Source organism: Varanus komodoensis, unplaced genomic scaffold (genome assembly GCF_004798865.1).
Source record: "Varanus komodoensis strain SLA01 unplaced genomic scaffold, ASM479886v1 scaffold23, whole genome shotgun sequence".
Classification (NCBI taxonomy): Eukaryota; Metazoa; Chordata; class Lepidosauria; order Squamata; family Varanidae; genus Varanus; species Varanus komodoensis.
Genome location: NW_025335627.1, coordinates 8941658 through 8961884, shown reverse-complemented (window position 1 = coordinate 8961884; position 20227 = coordinate 8941658). Strand labels below are relative to the sequence as shown.

General features: G+C 44.1%; 1 protein-coding gene across 1 annotated transcript in view; it reads right to left on the bottom strand.

Moving 5' to 3' along the window:
* TMEFF2 (transmembrane protein with EGF like and two follistatin like domains 2) overlaps positions 1-20227 on the bottom strand; it is a 241161-nt gene that overhangs the window by 203868 nt on the left and 17066 nt on the right. Inside the window, exons 3-4 of the mRNA XM_044432148.1 lie at positions 12302-12431; positions 6002-6028 (exon numbers count right to left, since the gene is read on the bottom strand). Of these exons, the coding sequence (XP_044288083.1) occupies positions 6002-6028; positions 12302-12431 (157 nt within the window). The remainder of the gene's footprint in view (positions 1-6001; positions 6029-12301; positions 12432-20227) is intronic.

Genomic DNA, 20227 nt, shown 5'->3' with positions numbered 1-20227 from the left:
CCCCAAGCCAGTCATTTAGACATCGTCTCCTGCAGTTTCGATGGGGCAAAGTTGGCTTTGTAATTGACTGCTTTCCCTGCTTTAGACTTCAATAAATCTTAGGAACTAATTTGGATTTTAGCATTCACGTTTCTCCTTTCTGTTCCTTAACAAAACCTCTCCAAGAGGTAAAGGTGCTTTTGTTACACAGCAAACTTGGTGTTTTAAAGGCACATTTGTTTCCATGGACACTTTATCTCCTCCCCTGATCTTTAAGAGCTGGTTTGGTCTCTAAGTGCATCATCTGGAATGGCAAGAATATTGTGAACAGATGTGGCTGTTTTATTTGCTTTTCATTCCCTGCCTCAGCATGGCATCTACAGAGTCCTCCCACACCCAGTTGCTACCACTGGATTACTAATCCTTAATATGCAAATATTGGCCTTAGTTATTAATACCAGTTCAATCAACATTGTCACTTTTCCATGTAAATTAGCTCTAGAGGCAGCAAATCAACATTTGCTCATCTATCACCCAGAAGCAAATGCCTGACCCTAAGGAACCAACTGCAAAAAGTTACACGAAGTTCCATGAGAACAGGAAGCAAAACTCCCAACGGTTTCCCACTGCAACTCACGCAAGACATGGGGTTCATTGTTACTCCCAGAAATGCAAGGGGGAAATTGACATTCCAATAATCAAAAATGAGCACTTGACTAGAAATTTCCCCTTCTAGGGCAACAATACTTGATTATTTCAGAAGCAATGATGAGTATTTGGCACCTTGCAGGCCACACCCAGGCCAGCGAAGTTGCAACTAGTTGTACCATAGCGTGCAGAATACCTTGCAGGAGCAGATTCAAAGTACTGGATTTGACACTTGCAAAAAGACAGCAAGAGGGGTTTTGCAAACCATCAACGGAAGGAAATCCCTGAGTTCAACCCATGGATTCAAGGAAATCACTGGATTCATCACTGGATTCAATGGAGCTTAAACCATTGGTTTGCTGAGAACGATGCAAACTCAGTGGGTTGACAATGCACTTCTGGGCTGAATGCGGGTTTCAATCCTACTCTGCAATGGACATCGCAGCACAGACTGTAGGCCCACGTCACTCCTCTTCTTCCCACCATTTCTTTTCTCACGTATAAGCAAAGCGAAAGAATAAACACTACAAATCCAACCCTCCCAGTGTTTGTGTTAGATCAGGAAAGCCCACTATGACAATGTTTCCAGACCTCTATCGGGTGTTTTTACATTGTTGGCTTCAATTTATTAGTGCACTGACTTGATAATAATTCCAGTGGCACACTCCTCTAAGACTGCCAAGGAAAGCGTCCCGCTTCCTTCATCATCGTGTAATTTTTTTCAACACTTGCTTTAATGACATCTAAAATTATGGTTTTTATTACATGGCTTTATACCTCCTAAAGGAGGAAGCTGTGAGAGTGTTTAAATGACAAGGATTATTTTTCCACCTTCTGGCACATTGATGCGCTCCTGCACCTGGAACTGCACTGGTTGTCTATTCAATCATGGATTTTATATACAAGCTGAGCGGCTTTGCAGACCTTAAAGAGGGATGCAATGACTTGATCCTGCCTACTGCACAGATCTACTTTCCTACAAGCTGCCTAGTCAGTCCCTGAGGTCCTGTTCTACTTGTCTTTTGTCAGCCTGTGCTTTTCATCTGAAATTGTTTGGAAATCATGCTTTTAGTTGCTGTGCTCCTTCAGCCTGGCATTCATTATCTAGGGAGAATGACCGACTTTGTTCCCGGGATTTTTTAAAAAAGAACAATATTGATACATTAGCCATTCTTCTTTGGTGTCTTCCTGCATGAATTTTAGCTGCCACTTTAAGATAATTATTCTGTGAGAAGCCAATATAAATACTCTCCCTCCGTCCCTCCCTCACTCTCCCTCTAGCCGGTAAAAAAATTCTTGGTCAAGCTCCAGAGTTACAAGACAGGAGGAACTGCACAGAAAATAGGAAGACGCCTGCCCAAAATGAGTGTCTTCAGATGTTTTAGACGACTCCCAGTATTCTTTAACTTAGGCTAAGCTTGATGAGAACTGAACATCTGGAGGCTACCGGGCTGGGGAAGGCTAAAGGGAAGGCTTATTTCCCCAGGCCTGCTCTGTACTTCAGTTGTCAAGCACAAGCAGTAAGCAAACTGGAGACGACTTTGCTGCGCAGCAGATGGGCTCTCCCAGCACTTTTCCAGCCGGCAGGTGGTCTGTGGCTGTGCGGTAATCAAGGAGTGGTGGCAAAGCACCATCAGGAAATGGAGGCCTGGCCACTCCCATGGTTCATCTTTGCCTCCCTTTGTAAGCAGCTTCCCTGCGTAAAGGCAAGTGCTGCAGGAAAGACTCCACAACAGCACAGCAATAAAGAGGATCCCCTCACATCTACTGGGAAGGGACAGAAAAGGAAGGGCAAATGACAGAATTCTTCACATGACTCACATCCCCAGCTAGTGTAAGAAACCTGGAAGAGGGAAACACTGACAGGAAGAGCAGATTCTTTTGCCCTGCCAAGCCACCAAAAGTGCAAAGACTGTGCAGGCAGAGAGTGTGGGCTCCTCCCTCCCTCTCTCTCCATGTCAAGGGACGTCCCAACCCAACTACCTTGGCTGCAGACCAAGACAGCCCACAGTGAGGGAACAGACATGGGCAGATGTTGCCTCTCCATCCTCTGGGTTCCTTTAGTCATAATGCATTACTGTTGCTTTATTTTGTTATTGCATTATTGTTACTTTATCTCTGTTCTAGAGGCCATCAGAGAAAAAAGAAAATGCTAAGTGTGTTGCATTCAGGCACTGACACACCAAGCACAGAACCCTCCTTCTCCATAACTCACTTACGTGGATCTCCCAGTTACATGAAATTACATTATTTGTCTCCTGTGTGTCTTATGTCAAAGTAACCCTATGTTAATAACTGTCCCATTTATCTGACAATCTTTCCTGATGTCTGCCAGACAGTTTGGATGAATGAGGCTATTTGGATAATGAGGCTTTGAGTCCCCAGAAAAAGGGAAACAGCTCAAAGTCATTCATTTCTTTTAGAAAGGTTGGAATAGTCACATTAAAAAAACATAAATACAAATACAGGAGAAGCATTTATAGCCAAACATCAAGATCAGAAATGAAATGGTTTTGAGAAACTCTGATATTAAGTCTGCAATCTAAGAGTATGAGCAACGTTGAGAAAACTAATGGGAAGCTGCTATAGAAGGAGCTGTGATAATGGTGGAAGTCTTTTGGACCAATGTAACATAGTGTTAGGCTTTCCTGTTAGTAACACCCAGAATAAATGCCATTATCATCCAGGTCAGAGTAGTCCATGTAAAGTAAGCAGAGGCACAAACAAGCACATCATGTCTCAGAAAGAGAGGGAAATAAGTCATTCAAGGAAGTCATGTATGGAAACTATACCATAAGGATATATGGCAAGGTAAACTCAACCCTGATGACTGAATTCTGCTCAGGTAGACAATTCTTCTCGAGAACCACAAGCTGAAATCCATTACACTGAAGCCTCAAGTGGAAACAGCAAAGTAACCCTCATAAAATAAAATAATAATAAAATAAAATGAAATAGTAATAGAATTCCCTTAGACAAACTTGAAGTCAACTTTGCAGAGAAAAAAGCAAACCACAGACTCAAGGCAGTTTGTTTTCCTGACACACACACACTCCTATCTTGGTAATCTCAGATTGTGCCAGACCGTGCCAGATATACCCCTTGTCCCAAATCTCATTCAGAATTTTTATGCAGACATGTGCCTTCCATGAAACTTCTGCTTCAGCTGTGTCAAAAATGTGCTGACACCATGGAGTCATACCACCACGTCCCACTTCTGGTCTGAGGTGAGATCCAAATTTTATGGCAGCATTTTGGATGCGACTCCATAAAGCTTACACCAAATTATGGAGGGGTGGGTGTGGAAGAGAGATCTGTTTCAGTCCAGAAATATGAAAAATGCAAAAAAAAAAAAAAAAACCCTGCATCTGGTGAACATTCCCAAGAGGACATTCTTAATTCTTCAACACATGTTCACGAAGGTGAGCAACCAGATTTTCAACAGACACCACTAACTGACATCCAGAACCTAAATTAAATGGCCCATCTGGCCAAAACTAATCATCTTTCACTAAATATAGACAAGGGAGAGTTTTAACAAAAGCCAACCATTAAACATAAATTTGCTTGTTCTTTAAAGGCAATTTGCCTGACCAGTCTAACCCTAAATGTCAAACCACCCAAAGCAGATAGTGCTTGGACTGTGATTGGATGGACCATCACAATGGACTGAGGTGCTTGTACCAGCCATTGAAACATATATGGTGTGGAGTTAGTCCGACTCCACAGTCTGACCCAATGAAAACATCTGATTTACTAAGCTGAGCTTGACTGTGTAAGAGATGGCTTCCAAGAAACATGTTAGATAAGCAAACCACTAGAGCATTTTATGGCCTTGGTGAAACAGGGCTTGGTCTATCCAAGCAGAGCAGCTTGGTCCATAAGATAATCCATCTATTTTGGCTGCATGAAGTACTGTGGAACGATTAGAGCACCACCACCTGATACAGCCTGGTATTAGAAGGACGGTGGTTTGTAGGAAGGCCCAATTAATGTTATTTTACCCCCCTATAAAGTAAGGGAAGGGGACCTCAGCCAGACTGGGATACTAATGTAGAGGAAGGAGGGTACTGGTCCCAGTCTGAATCAGTCTCAGATGCCTGCAATTTATATTGCCTGAAAGCAATCAATTAAAACAAATGGATCACTTTGGACACTAAGGAGAGAACATTCTCTCCCCACTCACACGCTATCAGTCAATGGAGAGGGCAGAGGGTGAAAGTTCCCCATCCTAGAGTCTAGATCTCACTGAGTTATTCTGGACTTACCTTGCAGCAAAACGGGGAGTTTAAAAGGATCTCATTGCTAGCCATGTCTTTTAAGCAACAAGCATTTTGGACTGCAGGTTCAACATAATGGGATCATACTGGGAGAAAGCGTTCCATTATCTAACTCTAGCAGAATCCTCAGGTGCTGAGGACAGTGATTCTATGTGCTTCTGTTTGCTGTGTGTCAAGAGGACCAAAAGGAGGTCTTCCTAGTGAGCCTACTCAACACAGGAAACGTAGCCTTAAGCGCTAACGCAAGCAGGACACCCTTCCATGTTCCAAGGGTGCCACTGGCAAGAGTGACTTTAACCAAGTATACAGCATCCCTCTGCCAGCAGCAGAGCAAGCAGTTTGGGGCTCCATCAAGCCAAAGCAGGCATGTTTAATTGCCATACATTTTAACAGAGTGCAATTTAAATCCCATACATTTCAGGGAGAGTCCCGTACATGTCTGTGAGGATCAGTAGGATAGGCAGCCTGTATGTTTACTCAGAAGTAAGCCCCATGTTATGCAATAACTGCTTAACTGCATAGGATTGCAGCCTTAAATTCCTACTTTTAAATGGATTGTGCTTACCAACCTACAGAAAGGGGAGACCTAAAGTATGAGCAAACTAATTTGGCAACACCTTGAAATATAAATGCTCAGTACGGCCACATTCTTCTCAATTGCCATGTGAATCCCCTCCCACGTAATATTTAAGTTGATTGCTTCAGTCACAGAGATCTCTGTGTGTGTGTGTGTGGTGTGACACATCCCTTATGATTTTCCTGAGAACGCAGTAAGAAAAACAAATAACTTTAAAATAATAAGAGACACACGAGTGCTTGTAACAGTAGATGGAGATAGAGTCCTGGTTGAATCATGAATAATACAAACTCCTAGCAGGAGTAAAACAGCTTTCTGAATTTCTCTAGAAAGAGCTCTCTGTCACACAGTTGTAGTTGGACTAAATTGCAGAATGCCAGTTCACAAGGCAAAACCTACACAATAGACAATGCACGACAGTATGGCAGAACTACCAAGCAAAGCTGCTGCACAGGGGCAGATGATCTGAAACGGTTCAGTGGGTAGAGGGGAAGGGTATTAATAAAAACATTCCTACCTGCATCCCCAGATCCAGAGCCTGCATCTGCAAGGGAGAAAAAATGGGGAGGGAAATTAACTTATGTGCATCAGGACCGTATGCATGGACACATCCTGCTTCGTTAAATGCATTCTACCAAACTGTGCTTTTGATGTCATTCCTCGGTAAATTATAGAGATCCACTCTAAATGTTTCATGCGAACTCTCTTTTTGATGCTGAAATGTTCCTTTTAAGTTAAATGAAAACACTAAGGGTGTTGCTGCTCCCAGTTCTCCCACCCAGCTGAGTGATTTGGTTTTTGTCGAGTGTTTTTGTTTTTTATGTCCGCTTTTCATAAAAGCAGGCACACATCCAAACGTGGTGGTAAGAGCCACGGGGTACGGTGGGGCAACCTGCTGTGGCACACTGGCAGAGGCCCTTCCCCACCCCTAGGGGTACCACTGCCAGGGCCTGCCATGCTGCAGGGATGCCTGTGAGCAGGATGCTGTGACAGCGACCAGCACTCTTCTGAGACGGGCTTTAGCAGGCTCAAAGGATCCTGATGTTCTGCTCAGGAATGCTCTGACCTGGGGCAACAGCGGCGCTTCACCATGCAGAGTCACACACAGACCAGACCTTGTGGGGGCGATACCTCGGTCCCCTGTGGTTGTGAGCTTGATATTGCAACTATTCCAAGACAAGGTGAGTCACCCAGCCCAGAATCATACAAACTGCAACCCTTCGGCAATGTCTGAAGCGTGACTTGTTTTAGGACCAAAGCAAGGAAAGTGTCTTGAAGGTGGCATGCCTTGCAACCTACAGAACTAAATGCTCTCTCGCTCTTTCTCTCTGTATGTATGCATATGCACTCATACACATTCATAGCTATATATAGCCATCCTCTGAAGGCTCTGTAGAAATCATCTGCTTGCCACCAACCTTGGACACCAAAAGTACAGAGGCCTGAGCATCATCAAACACCCAACAGGACACAATATATGGCTAGTAAGCGGTGTTCTACTTGGTGGGCCCCCACCTTTGCAAGCACGTTCCAAGGGAAATTAGAACATTTTTTCTGCATATAACTGACCTTTTCCCTCCCTGCCCCCAAAGAGCCTGAGAAATAATTTTGTTTTCAAACAGAAAGCAAGCACTGAAGAGTCTAAGTAGACCAATTGTCCATTCTTTAATACTTCTGAGACAACACTACAGTTGCCCAGTTCAAAGGCTCTCCTAAGCTGTGACTTACGTGATTGCTAATGAGCCGCTGTGGGCCTCAAATTCATGCACATTCTGCCATCACTCGTCCTCTTTCTTGCACAAGAGAGATCGAAAGCTCCAGCTTTTGCTAAACAATTAAGGGAGCACAAACTTTCCAGTTAACTAAAAGATGCTTTGGTTTCTGCCATGCATGGTGCTTCTTACAAGTGCCGCCTTATGATGCTCTGGTGCTCTGGGGCAGCTGCCATCGGTGCTCATCCCAAACCACTTGGCAAGAGTGGCTCGCCCTTCTGCCATTCTTGCCAAGCTGCGGTGTCACACTTTGCGCAGCTCCCACGTTTGCAGAGTTGTCAGGTTCAGACCATGCAGCAGGCCCAGGCGTGGGCCTTGTTCTACGAAACCCTAGAACAAGCCACTGGGCTGAGAAGCTGGGTTTATCAGACAGCCCAAATAAACCGTGGCTGTTTTGCACAACATAACAAGTCCCCCGCTGGCTTATTCATTTGGTCTACAACAGCTAATATTCCATTGATTTCATGGAAGCATTTGTTTTATCAAACAGAGACATTTTTAAAAACCTAATTTCTATTAAAGTAGGCTTACCAGCCATTTCTACTACATCATTGCTTGGAACATTAATGGAGCACTGATGCTCATATGCGTTGTTTTCATTTTATACACTAGACATGTGCTCTGTTCCCCAACTGGACACCTAGAGCAGGGAGGGGCAAATAAATTGGATGAGTGTCATTTTCCTACAAGGTAAACTGTGGTGGAGAAAGCACATGGCAGAGATATGGGAGGACAGAGCCAAATATGGGAGGGATTGCCCCCAATCTGCCCCTATTGGCCATGGCGGTTTTTTGTGTTGCCCACTAAGGTTTGTAGTTGGGGTTGCTTCGGTTTATTTCACCACGCATTGGCAAATCATCTTCAAGAAATATTGCCATCCTGTTATGCCACATCTTACTCCCTTTCTTCCCCTACTGTGCCACTACTCTGGGAATACAGCCCAAAGGCCTGGATTTGCCTGGGCTTTTTGCTTCATCTGCCTACTTCACCTCTTTTCATTCCACCGGCCCATCTAGTCATCAGCTCCAACTAGTACGCGTAACCTTTTAGTTATTAGTTTATTGCTTGTGTTGGGTCTCAGTAAGAATGAAATTTTGAGCCCCACGTATGAGGATTACACATGAGTATAACTGCCTGGACAGGCAGAGGTCCCATGTGTACCGAGGCCGGTGCACACACCCCTTGCCTCTCTTCCTGCCACTGCTCGCCCTCTTCCCCTGACTCCATTTCTTTCCCCACTCCTGCCAGAAGGCTGCTGGGAGATGGAAAGATCACTCTTGCTAGAGGGCTGAGGCAGGATAGCCATTTATGCGTTGCAAAAAAAGGAGGAGCAGCTTCAGCAAAAGAGAAGGCAGAAGAGGGCACTGATGGACGTGACAACTGCCTGTGCTGGTTTACATGTACTGAGGCAGATTTTAAAGGAATTACAGTGTAAATACTTGACATAGTTCAGAAGACTGAGGCCGGGGGATCTGCCCAGCCGCTCAGTCTTTCAAGGACCACTTGATGGGCAACTTTAGCACAGTGTTGTTGAGCTTTTTATCTTTAAACCAGCCTTGGAGTGGACAGTCCTTCCGACAGAGGACTGTCCACTCCAAAGCAGAACACTTTTCCTATCTAGTTTGAGTTGATCTCTAGCAGAGAGCATTTGAAATTCTGCCCAGGGCTCCCGATAGCTAGCTTTGACCGAGAGACTTTAAACGGAATCAACCCTTGGAGAATGACAATTCATACCAAGACACCTGCAAAACGTAAGAACAAGGGCTGCCATTTACTTGGGACAAGCACCAGAAACTGGGGGACATTCCTGGTAAATATGTACTGATATGGTACCTAAGATGGTTGGCAAGTGACAATCAGTTTAATATCATTTGACCAGATGACTAGACAATGAAAACATCTGGCTAAGAAACCCTGAAATTAAACTTGAATTATACATTTAAAATGAGTGGGAAAGATACAGCTAACATTAAAGGAAACGATTTGAAGAATCTAAAGAAAAGGAAGGCAGGCGACATAGATCAGAGTCTCATTTCAGCGGAGAGTCGGTTCACAAACATTTTTCAGTGTCACAGGCAGTTAGGAAGGCAAGTGGAGAGCTTGCAAAATGCAACATTGGGATTCTGTGTGAATCCTCAGAGTCAGCATCCCAATTTATCTACAGTCAGATCTGGTTAATCCAGCTCAGTTTGCAAACTTCCATCATCATTCCAATTTTCTTTTTAAATCTTCATTTTAAAAGAAGCTGGGATGCTCTCCAATTGCAACTGTGGTTTGCAATTAAGAACAACACAGCGATCCGGTGTGTATCTAACAAAAGATGACCCAGCAAACATTTTTCTCCACTGTGCTTGCTTGCTGGCTGAGTAAGTTTTACAAATGGGTCTTTTATATTATATTATATTATTATAATATATATTATAATATATATATAATATATATATAATATTATATTATTATAATATATATTATAATATATATATAATATATATATTATATTATATTATTTTATATATATATTTATATATATATATATATATATAAATAAAAAAATCTAGGTTGGCCACTTATTTATTTATTTTATTTATTTAGGGGACTTCTATACCGCCCCACAAGTGGGCACAGATGTGCATAAATGTGGTTACGCTAATTTCTAGGAACAGATGAACTTTTAGAAATAATTACAATAATTGGGAAAGGCATTCAGTGTATTCATTATCACGGGAAGCCCATGAGAGGGTAATTCCTGGGTCTGTTCCATCTGCTGTCCAGGAGCTGTGGATGGGCAACTTCAAGGCTTCCACTCTCCCTCCATACAGTTCTTTATCTTAAAGTTGGGCTTGGATCAGATAAGAGACCTTCAAACAGACAAGGCCTTTGAACAGAGGAATGAGCCCTGCAGAGTAGCACACATGGCTGCCTTCACATTCCCACCAACTGCAAAGACAATGAGACCTCTTGCACTGTGTTTATTTTCCCTTGCACAGACATTCCTTTGAATCTGAGGGTCTAGAAGAAGCATTTTGGTTCATCCTTCTTGCCCCATGTAGGAGGCGAGCATCCACTGTCCTAGATGTCCTCTCTTCTCACACACACATCCTCTGAGCCTCGCCTAGGGCTCCAGAAAAATGTAAGACCCAAGGCCATTGACATGCTTGAAGCAAGACACCTCATCCCTCCAGCGGTGGCAAAGCTGTGCTCCCAAGTTACGATCAGTCAGACTTGTGAACTGCTTCGAGCATGGTCTTAGCAAAGCACAGTCTGATTCCCACTGCTCGTTCTTTCGATTGTCCTGCAGCAGCAACCATCATTCAAGTCCAAGGGCCAGCCTGAGCAATTGCAGTGAAGGATGTAAACCAAGGGGACTTATTTCACCCGCTCCATGTGCCAATCGCAAACGGGGCTCATCTGAAGGGGAGGCAATCCTCTGGGAGCCCAAGAAATCCAGCAGGCATGTTGGGCAGGGTTGACAAGGCACTGTTGTTGTTAGCTGCACCGCCGTTGTACTAACTGGGGGGACTATAAGATACTAATGCTGGGTTCCCAGTGTAGTGTACATGGGCACCAATTGGTGCCAACCAGGCTCCCTGCCCTCCCAAGTTTAATTTTATTTCTTAATGCATTTTTGAAGAGTATTTTTTATCTGGGAGGCTGATACACTGCAAAGTGAAATGCTGCCCTCCAGTGCTATCTTTCTTCAGGTTCGAAAGAGAGCTTGTGTGTCTTGGAGCTCAGACCTCGCCTTAGCCTTGCGGTTCGGTGCAGAGGCAAGTGACTTTTGGGCTCACCTTGCTTGCTTTCTGAGAAATGACAGCCATTTTGTGAGAATACCCATAACACTCTCTGCATGCTCACAAAAGGCCTGGGGACTTTGCACCACAGCAAACCAAGCCAGTAAGCCAAGACGAGCCCACCTATCCATTGCCAAAAATCCAGAAATGAAAACAATTGGTCCTGGCTAACTTTTGTCTGCCTTTGAGCCAGATTTTGGGGAGAGGCGGGAACAGCTTTCAGACTGCTTGTCAGAAAATCAAGAGACAAGCTTCTCCCCTCAGGTTTTATCTTTTACAAAGGAGTTCTATGCTCAGCTTTGGCACTTTTTGGCTCAGCTATGGCACTTTTGGTAACATCCAAAAGCAGAAAGCTGTGTGCTCCTAGGCACCAGTTTGGGACTCAGAGGGTGACACCCGGGTATCTGAATTTGTGATTCCAAGAACTGACAACCCTATTTATGTCCACTCCCATTGCCTGCTCCCGATATGTGGCTTAAAAGTGCCCTCACGGGGTCCAAAGAGAAGCTTTCTCGCTCTAGTCAAGCTGGTCAAAACTGGCTTTATCACAGAAATGGCTATATCTGCAGTCATAACTGTTGAACTGCCTTTCCACAGACTCTTGTAGCCTCTCTTTCCCACACTTCTTTGTGGCAGGGAGAGTCGTTCTGTCACAGTTGGCTATGTGCAGGAGAGAAGTTCCAGGTGCCCAAGAGGCCCAAATACAGATGCAAAAGTATATTATTTGTTTATTAGATTTATATCCCACTTTTTCTTACAAAGAACTCAAAGCAGTTTCTATCCTTCTCCTCCTGCCGCTCTCAATCCTAGTTCCACAACAACAACCCTGTGAGGTAGGCTGGGCTGAGAGTCTGGGGCTGCCCACAGACAGGCCTACTCCGCTTCTCCCCTATTGGTCAAGTGGCAGAAATGGCAGAAAACATACTAGGGACCCTTTAGCAGGTCATGCATTGCCTACTTATGTGGGGCTCTGTGGTTTTGAGCTATGCAAGAAGAGCAAAACACCACAAACAAAATAAAAGTCCTGCTTTAAGAAACCTGAACACCTTTCCAAGTTTTAAGAGATTATGCCAGAACAAAAACAAAACACCCTCCCTGCCACCTCCCAATCCCAAACCTGTGCCTAGTTCTCAATTATTGATCTGGGATGACTCGGCCAGAAGTGCAAACAGATAGCCAAGATACACACAACCTGTTCAGTTTTGTTCAAGATGAAGTTCTAGATAATGGAGACATGGAGTCTGCTGTACCTACCGGTGGCACACGATCCTTCGGACACCACCAGGATTTCACTTTGCTGTTTGCAGGCAGCCTGTCTCAAGTAGCATTCGTTCTGATAAGTATCGCCATTGGAGCCACACACAGGCACATAGTCGCTGTTACACTAATGAGCAAAAAGAAGAAACACCTCAGTTAGTAAATAAAATCCATGCTACAATTTGTAAAGCCCCCTTCCTTTTACACACAGGCACCAGATGGTCAATACTCGCTAGAGAACAATGACAGAAAGCTATGAGTCAACCTCATTCTGCCAAACCCCATTCATTCATTCATTCATTCATTCATTCAGTCATTCAGTCATTCAGTCATCCATTCATTCGTTCCTGTTTGTTTATTAATTACATTTCAATATCACCCAACAGCCACCAAAGTTCTATGAAGCTCACAAAAATTAAAACCATAAAATACAATGTGATAAGACATAATATAAAATCGTTAACGGAGCGTTTTCACTTCTTGCTTTGTGCTTTCAGTGCCCTTGGAACCTGGATGATGTAGTCTGGCCTAAAGTCATACACAAATGTATTGCATAATGGCAGGAGACTTGTAAGGATGTGGAACAGACCAGCCTTGGCCAGCCTGGCGCCGTCCAGATGTTTGGACGATCCTTTCCACCAGGCCCAGCTGGCACTGCCAACAGGTTGGGTCTGGTGGGAGTTGATAGTCCAAGACTGAATGGCAGCAGGTTGATCAAAGCTGGGCTATTCCACCACCGTTAAGTGATATATCTATAGATGCTGGAAGTTTCAGTCCAGGTGGGTGAAGGCTTGAATAAATACCAGCCTTAGAAGAACCAGGTGTTTTCAGTGAGGTGAGCCCATTTTCTACTTAGTTACAGCTCGCAGCTTCCAGCATTCCAGCACATGTATGGACTGCCTCTCCGATCTACTGCATTTCATCCCAGCCACCCTGAGGTGTGTCCCTTGACTGTTTGGTCCTCAGACAAAAGATCTCTTCCAAGTCTTCTGTCCATCAGAAGTCGGTAATTTTACTCACTGACTGAACTACAACAAACTAGAGAGACTTGCTTATATAAAATGCCATGGCTTATCGGTTGGACTATCAACCCAATAAGGACATAATGCCTTTTGTGTACACACACACACACACACACACACACACACACGTGCGCGCGATGGGTATGGAATATATCAGGCAAGAAATGCATACTATCCACTCCATCAATATTGTTAACTACCACATTGAAGTCATATTCTTTCTTCTTTTCCTGAATCACACTTTCTTTTGAGCTTTGCTAAAGACAACCCACAGACCAATAAGGAAGGGAGTAGCACTTATTTTTAGTCAACAGAAGGTCAAACCAGAGACTTGGGAAGAACAAGTGGGGTCCTCATCTACTGAATCATGGAATTCAAAGCTGCAATGCAGGCTGGCCAGTACGTGATGGATTAAGATAGCTCTCGGTTCTTTGGAGACAAATGTCACACCTGGGACAACTAATAGGTTGTTACCTGGCTTAGATGCTCAGTTCCCAGCTCGCTCAACCATTATTCCATATCCCCCCTTGCCTTCTCCTGACTTGGGTTGCTATCCTGGTTAAGTAAACCACAGTTAGCTGTTATATATGAAATGGGGAATGATGTTTTGTTGTCAGATAACTAACCAGGATCTTAAATTTGCTTTGAATCATGGTCTCAGAACTTTTTGGATGTAATGCCTCCCTGTGGCTTAATTAACCCAGGATGTAAGCACTGCGGAGGGGAGGGGGCAGTGAAGCAAAGTCTCCATTGCTCTTCCCTGCAACGCTGGGACTTGGACATTCAAACAGAGCCATTGCATAGCTGAAGAACGTCAGCCACAACACTGGTAAAAGCTGATTTTCACATCCAAGATCATGTGGTGCCCCTGAACACACTGCAAAGATGTATATTACAAATGACAAATGATCGCAACAGTTCTAGTGCATGTAATAAAAGCTTAGGCATGCTTGAAAACATTTTATTTCAGTTATTCTTGTACGCAGCACTGCTGTTCAGAGCAGCCGATCTGACCCTCTTCTTTCAGCTTCACAGAGAGCCAGACATATTAAGTCCATAGCTATTCATTTCATGGCAAAGCCACGTGGATGAGAACAACAGAGCACCTGCAGTCAATGATGAATCCACACTTTCTCAGCCCACCTGAAACTCCTGCTAAGCATCGCGTGCCACCGGTCTTCTCCTCCTCCATCAGAAGAAGAGGACACCTTCCCCCACTGCCACCCCATGTTCATTTTAATAAAATAATTCCATTTTGTAATGAAAATTAGGCAACCTACAGGGTGTAGTTATCACAAGATAATCACACTCTGCGGCATTAGAGATACTTGGCTGTGCCCTGTACCTGATAATTATGCCAGGGATGTGATTATCTCATGATTACTGTACTCCTGATATGCCTCATTGTTTAATTAGAACAAATGTAATGATCAAGATTATTATTTACAAATGATCACCTCTGTTTAAAACCCAGTAAAAAAATTAGAAAGAAGTCACCCTGCCAATTAGCTGTTCTGTATTAAAATGTCTTATGATATGCTAATGTACATGATACATGCACGAGATGAAATTGAGATCTACGAAAATGACAAACTTCAAGCTTGCCTCAAATAGGAATGATTATGAGGCTGATTAATATGTAGACGGTTGGAAAGGTTATCTTGACTGGAGCTTCCACAGAGGGCCAAGGTCCGGAAAATTATTATTACTGGGACAAAATGACATTTCAGTTTGGCCAAGAGATGAAACAACTTCCATATGCCACAATGTCTGCTCTGTTATTCAGACTCACTGCCCTGCTCTCTGACTTTGTTATTCCTTCCCCCATACTCTCCCAAACTAGAGCAAACCCCTTGAATTCTCTTTCTGGCCAGGCAGCAGTTTCACTTCCATATTGATTTGCCTGTCAAAACACCCTTGAGAGGCAACATGGAGTAGTGATTAGACCGTCAGACAGGACTGTGGATACCCTGGTTCAGCTCACCTTGGTCCAGTGACTTTGACTCAGTTCACACAGCACAATAAGCCATGGTGGCTTATAAGCCTTGGTTTGTTACAAACATGGTTTAACCACTCTGGCTGCGTTCAGACAACACAAAAAGCCACCTTTATCTTATAAACTATCATGGTTTAACCTTTTGGGTGAATCCAGTTGTTCTTCCGTTCTAATTTATCTTACAGGCATAAGGATAAAACAAGGAGTGGGGACAGGTTCGGTACACTGCCTTGCACATCTTGGAGGAAAGGCGGGATATCAGTGTCACGAATAGAAAAAAGTAATGTCTACCATGAGAACCCTCTGCATTGCAAAGGATGCTGGGGTATGTACGGGGCATAATTCCTTAATTCATATGTGGGTGTGGGTGACTCCTGCTGGACCTCACAACTCTTTGTGAATGGAGAATATAGTAACACAGAGAGAAGATGGGCAGCAAGTGGTGGACATGCTATCCTGATGGGATGGTGGCTATAACTGATTTTCTCTAAAGATGTGTGAATCAGCAAAACTTGAGCTCCCCAAAGTCCTCCTAATTCCATCCTGAAGCTCATTTCAACTTGGTCCCTCACCGGACTGAGAGCTTTGTTTTGTCTTCTTTTTTCTTTCTGCATGAAAATATGTCCTTACATGCAGGTACGTTTTTCCAAATGTACACATCACTGAAATGTAAGCATTCTTCTCCCATTGGTTAAAGTATATTTGAGCACATTTTCCATATGTACGCATGTTATGGAACTTTTGTTTTTGTTTGGCCTCTTGAGTTGTACAAATGGGTGTATCCTGATCAGAAATGAACAGAAACTAATTTCTTATACATCCCTTTTCCCTGTCTCCCAAAAAAGGGATACGATTTTAAAAGATCCACAATGCTAATTACATATATATTGTTTATCCCTGTGTATTTTATCTCACTTTTCCCTCTCTCTTCAGTGTGTGCTTTAGGTTTTGTTTTGTAACACACAATGAATAAATAAATACAAATAATCCCTCCTCCAGGGCTTGCTGGAACACACTTCCAAAATCTGTCATTCTTCCATCCACTCAGAAGATGTAAGAACTGGTTTTTAAATAGCTAACCTTCCATTTTGATGAATCATTGCCCAATGAAAGTGTATTTGAAAGCCAAGGTGCCGGACTTCATGTGGAGGCCAGGCAAAGATTCCTACAGGGGTCTGGAGGAGAAATTGGCCGAAGCGGCCAACACAATTAGCACAACTGCTAGGGATTTCATTTGCTCAAGCACAGAGGTTCAAATCTCAATCCCAGTGACCCTTCCTGTGGAATGTGCATATGGATAAGTAGAAAAGGCAGAATCTATCAAAGCGTGCAACTTGTTCTTAAGAAGGAGGCGGTTGCCCACTGCTGCCAGTCAACTGAAATCAAATGCCAATTATCCAGAAATATAAATTATGGCAGTATCATGGACCAAGGCCCCAAACGCTCATCCTCAGGGGACCCTAATCCGTTGTTCCCAGAAGAGGCTCCAAGAGTCCAGTGTGAGGCTCAGTTTCAGAAAGGCCTCCTGAAGCTTCCACTTCTCTAGGATCCAGTTCTTTGGGAACACCCCAGACCCATCATCCCTTTGTCTGGAACAACTCATGTTACCCCATCACAACCTGAGGACTAAAGCCATGAAGCAACTAGCGTGTCACAGCCATGCTATTGCAGCCTGAGATTGTTAAAACAGGCTATGACTCTTCCAGAGAGCAAGCCGCAGTAAGCATGGAGCTAAGACCATGCTGCCCAAGCCTAACTCTTACTTAAGACTTAGTCTTGCTCTGCTCCTTGTTGGAGCAACATTCAGGCAACCCTGCCTGGCTTCCAGAGCAATTTGGAGCTTTCTGTGGTGCTACCCTCTTTCTGTTTTGCTTCCCTGAAAAAAAATTGACGTCTGTTCAAGATCCGATCCATAGCAGAATTTGGCAACCCCAAGCTATTGTAAGCCGTCCAGAGACATACAGTAATGGACGGGTTAGAAATACCCCTAATAAATAAGAAATAAATAAATAAACACAGCACATAGGATTGACAGAATCCACAACTTAGAAACATAGAAGCAGTGAGTCAGAAGGGGTCTCCCAGGCCATCTAGTCTGACCTCCGGCTCCAGCCGGGTCCACTCATGACATGCCTGCCATGACTTGTAATGGTGCAGGTAGCTTGAGATTCCAAAGTCCCCTGCCTCTTTCTCAACTGCAGCACCACTGGTTTAGTGTGCTGAGCAGATTTCGTTCTTTTCATATGAATGTCCCTTTTTTCACTTGAGGAAGAATAATGCCATTATCAAACACATCCTCAGACAAAGGGAAGTAGAATAACCTCCAGTGAAATAAGCAAGGTACTGCAAAAAATAGACAACCATGTCCAAGAGCAACTTTACTGAAAGAGTGTGGTGAAGCTTGTGGAGTGACACATCAATCTTTGTGAAAGGTCCACCCCAATTTATATTGGGAATGTTTATCGCTGTCACAAAACATTCACCACCCATTTTCAGGTGCTTGAAATCAGGGTTGGAGGTGCATTGCACTCATTTTTAAGAGGCTGGAGGCAAAATGGGAAGTCTTTCTGGCAGCTGATGGTTACGATTTTTATTTCCCATACATTCCCTTGGAGAGGAGGACCCTGTGGAGAAAGTGCTATTCCTGCAGGGATTATGGGAAATAGAAATAGCAGCCCCCAGCTGGAAGTTGGCAAGAGCAGCTCTGTTGCTACAAAATTGGACAAAGGCATCAAAGGTTAGCCAGGGTGGGCTGTGCTGGGTTCCTTTTCACCTGCCTCATTTTCTCCTTGCCAAATCAAACCTGAAAGGTCACCATTAATGTTTAGGTTACAACTAGGAATGCTGCATGGCACATAATTAAATAGACCCATTGCCTGCATTGGTCTTGCAGCTTAGGACACAATTTATCTCATGAAGAATTTGCTGATTGTTTCCTCCATTTGGACAGAGTTTGTGGACAGACCAAGAGCCCGAGTGGGGGCTCTTGGGGCTAATGGGGAGTGAAGGCTGCTGAACCCTTTCTGTATCCTATTATTTTTAAAGTTCACAGTCATCGGTTCCAAGCTGCTTTTTTCCCTTTGATGGAAAACAGGAAGCCCCTCTATATTTCCCCCCAGGAAGATCTGCTACAAAACAGAATTTAAACCATCCTTTCACCTCCGGGGACTATATTTTATGGGTCAGAGCCTTCAGATCTCTTTTGCACCCTTCTCCCCAGACTGCCACTCACAAGATCCTTTGGGGAAAGCTGTAACACCCCAACTGGCGTGATGTCACTATAACTCCATAGTGAGGATTTCGCCTGAGAGGAGGGGCTGCAAAGGTAACTGCCAAATTGCAAAGGTAGAATGTTTCTGGCACACAAGGCTGGTTGGATCATTGGTCAGGAGACAGTTTGACATTGGAAGGATGCCAGATGACCATCCTCTGTTTGAAGGGCTGTCCAATCTGAAAGAATGTAAAAGAACCATCAGGGGAACAGTTGGGCCTTGAACCTGCCCAATAGTAGCACCTGGAGAGCAAACTGAGCATTGTATTTGCTTTGAATTATGCCCCGTTCTTCCAAATTTTCTCATATATTAACACGCACAATTAATATACAAATTGGTATCCTCTTTTGTTCTCTGTTTTGGAAATTCAACAGTAACCATTCTAATTCACATGTATGTTGTTTTCAGGAGCCAGAGGCTGGTGTAGTTGGGCTGTTGCCAGGGCCCTGATCCAACAAGGGGTCTACCCAGTGTTGGTTTCTGGGTTCTCATTTGGTGTGGAACAGGCCTAGGCCGAGGTGACATGTGCTGCTAACAACCTTGCACTGTTAAGCAAGGATTTAACATCCAAACATCCTTATGAGGGTGCAGAGGACTCTGAAAAGTTGCTGAGTTCCTTCCCTCACATCTCTCACACCTTCCCCAATGCACTTGAAGGAGGAACCTTGCTGGCCATGTGGACATTTCCCACCCCCAGGTACAGTCCCAATTCTGTGGTCCGTACCTGTGCAGTTGACCACACCAATGTGATCCTAACTCATTTTGAGTTAAACAGAGAACTTCCCCACCAAACAAAGCATTTTGCAGCAATTTTTGCAATATAACCTTTTTTAAGTTAAAAGGATTTGTCAAAAGTTTCTCCAAGTGGCTGCAAAGCAGCTTGCTTGGGTCACTTGGTCTGCTGATCACTGACTGTACACGGGCAGGAGCAGAGAAGCCCTTCTGAGGGACAATGTGCATGATGAGCCCAGCAAATGCATATTCTGAAACAGGTTGCAATGAACTTTGGTGACATCCCTGAAGGTATCTCCATGTTGTCTGGAAAGGGACTGATCTTCATAAGAAGGGGGAAGAAATCCAGGTGAAACCTTGCCTTTGCTCCCCACTTTCCACAAGCATTCCGTATCAAGGGGCGGCCCGACAGAACTGGCAGCAACCATTCAAAGTGGCAGAACAGGAGACAGCCTGGCTAACCGCTGACTTGCACAATAATTGAGATGCTGTGCAGAAGTTCTCCAGCATCTGCTCCGCTGGAATGAACCGGAGCTGCTCACGAGCACCATAATGCAAGCAAGAGGGCCAGGGCAAAAGAGGACACCACTTTGTATAACATCTGCAACACTCATTTCTGTGGATAGGTGCACATTTAGAAATAAGCATAATTTAAGTAGCAATGCAATGCATCTCACCATAGCGGGGAAGATTGTGACTAGATGGCATGGCACTGACTTGATCTAGCGCTGCCAAAGTGCACTCAGGGCTCAGCACTTGTGATGGACTTTAAGCTGGGCCTGGATGTGGACAGGATAGCCTTTCAAATAGAGGACTGTCATTCATACACTCAGCGTCCTGGCCATCCTAACTTCAAATACTTTTCAGAACTTCCTGGTAGATTGTGCACCTTGTCAATTAA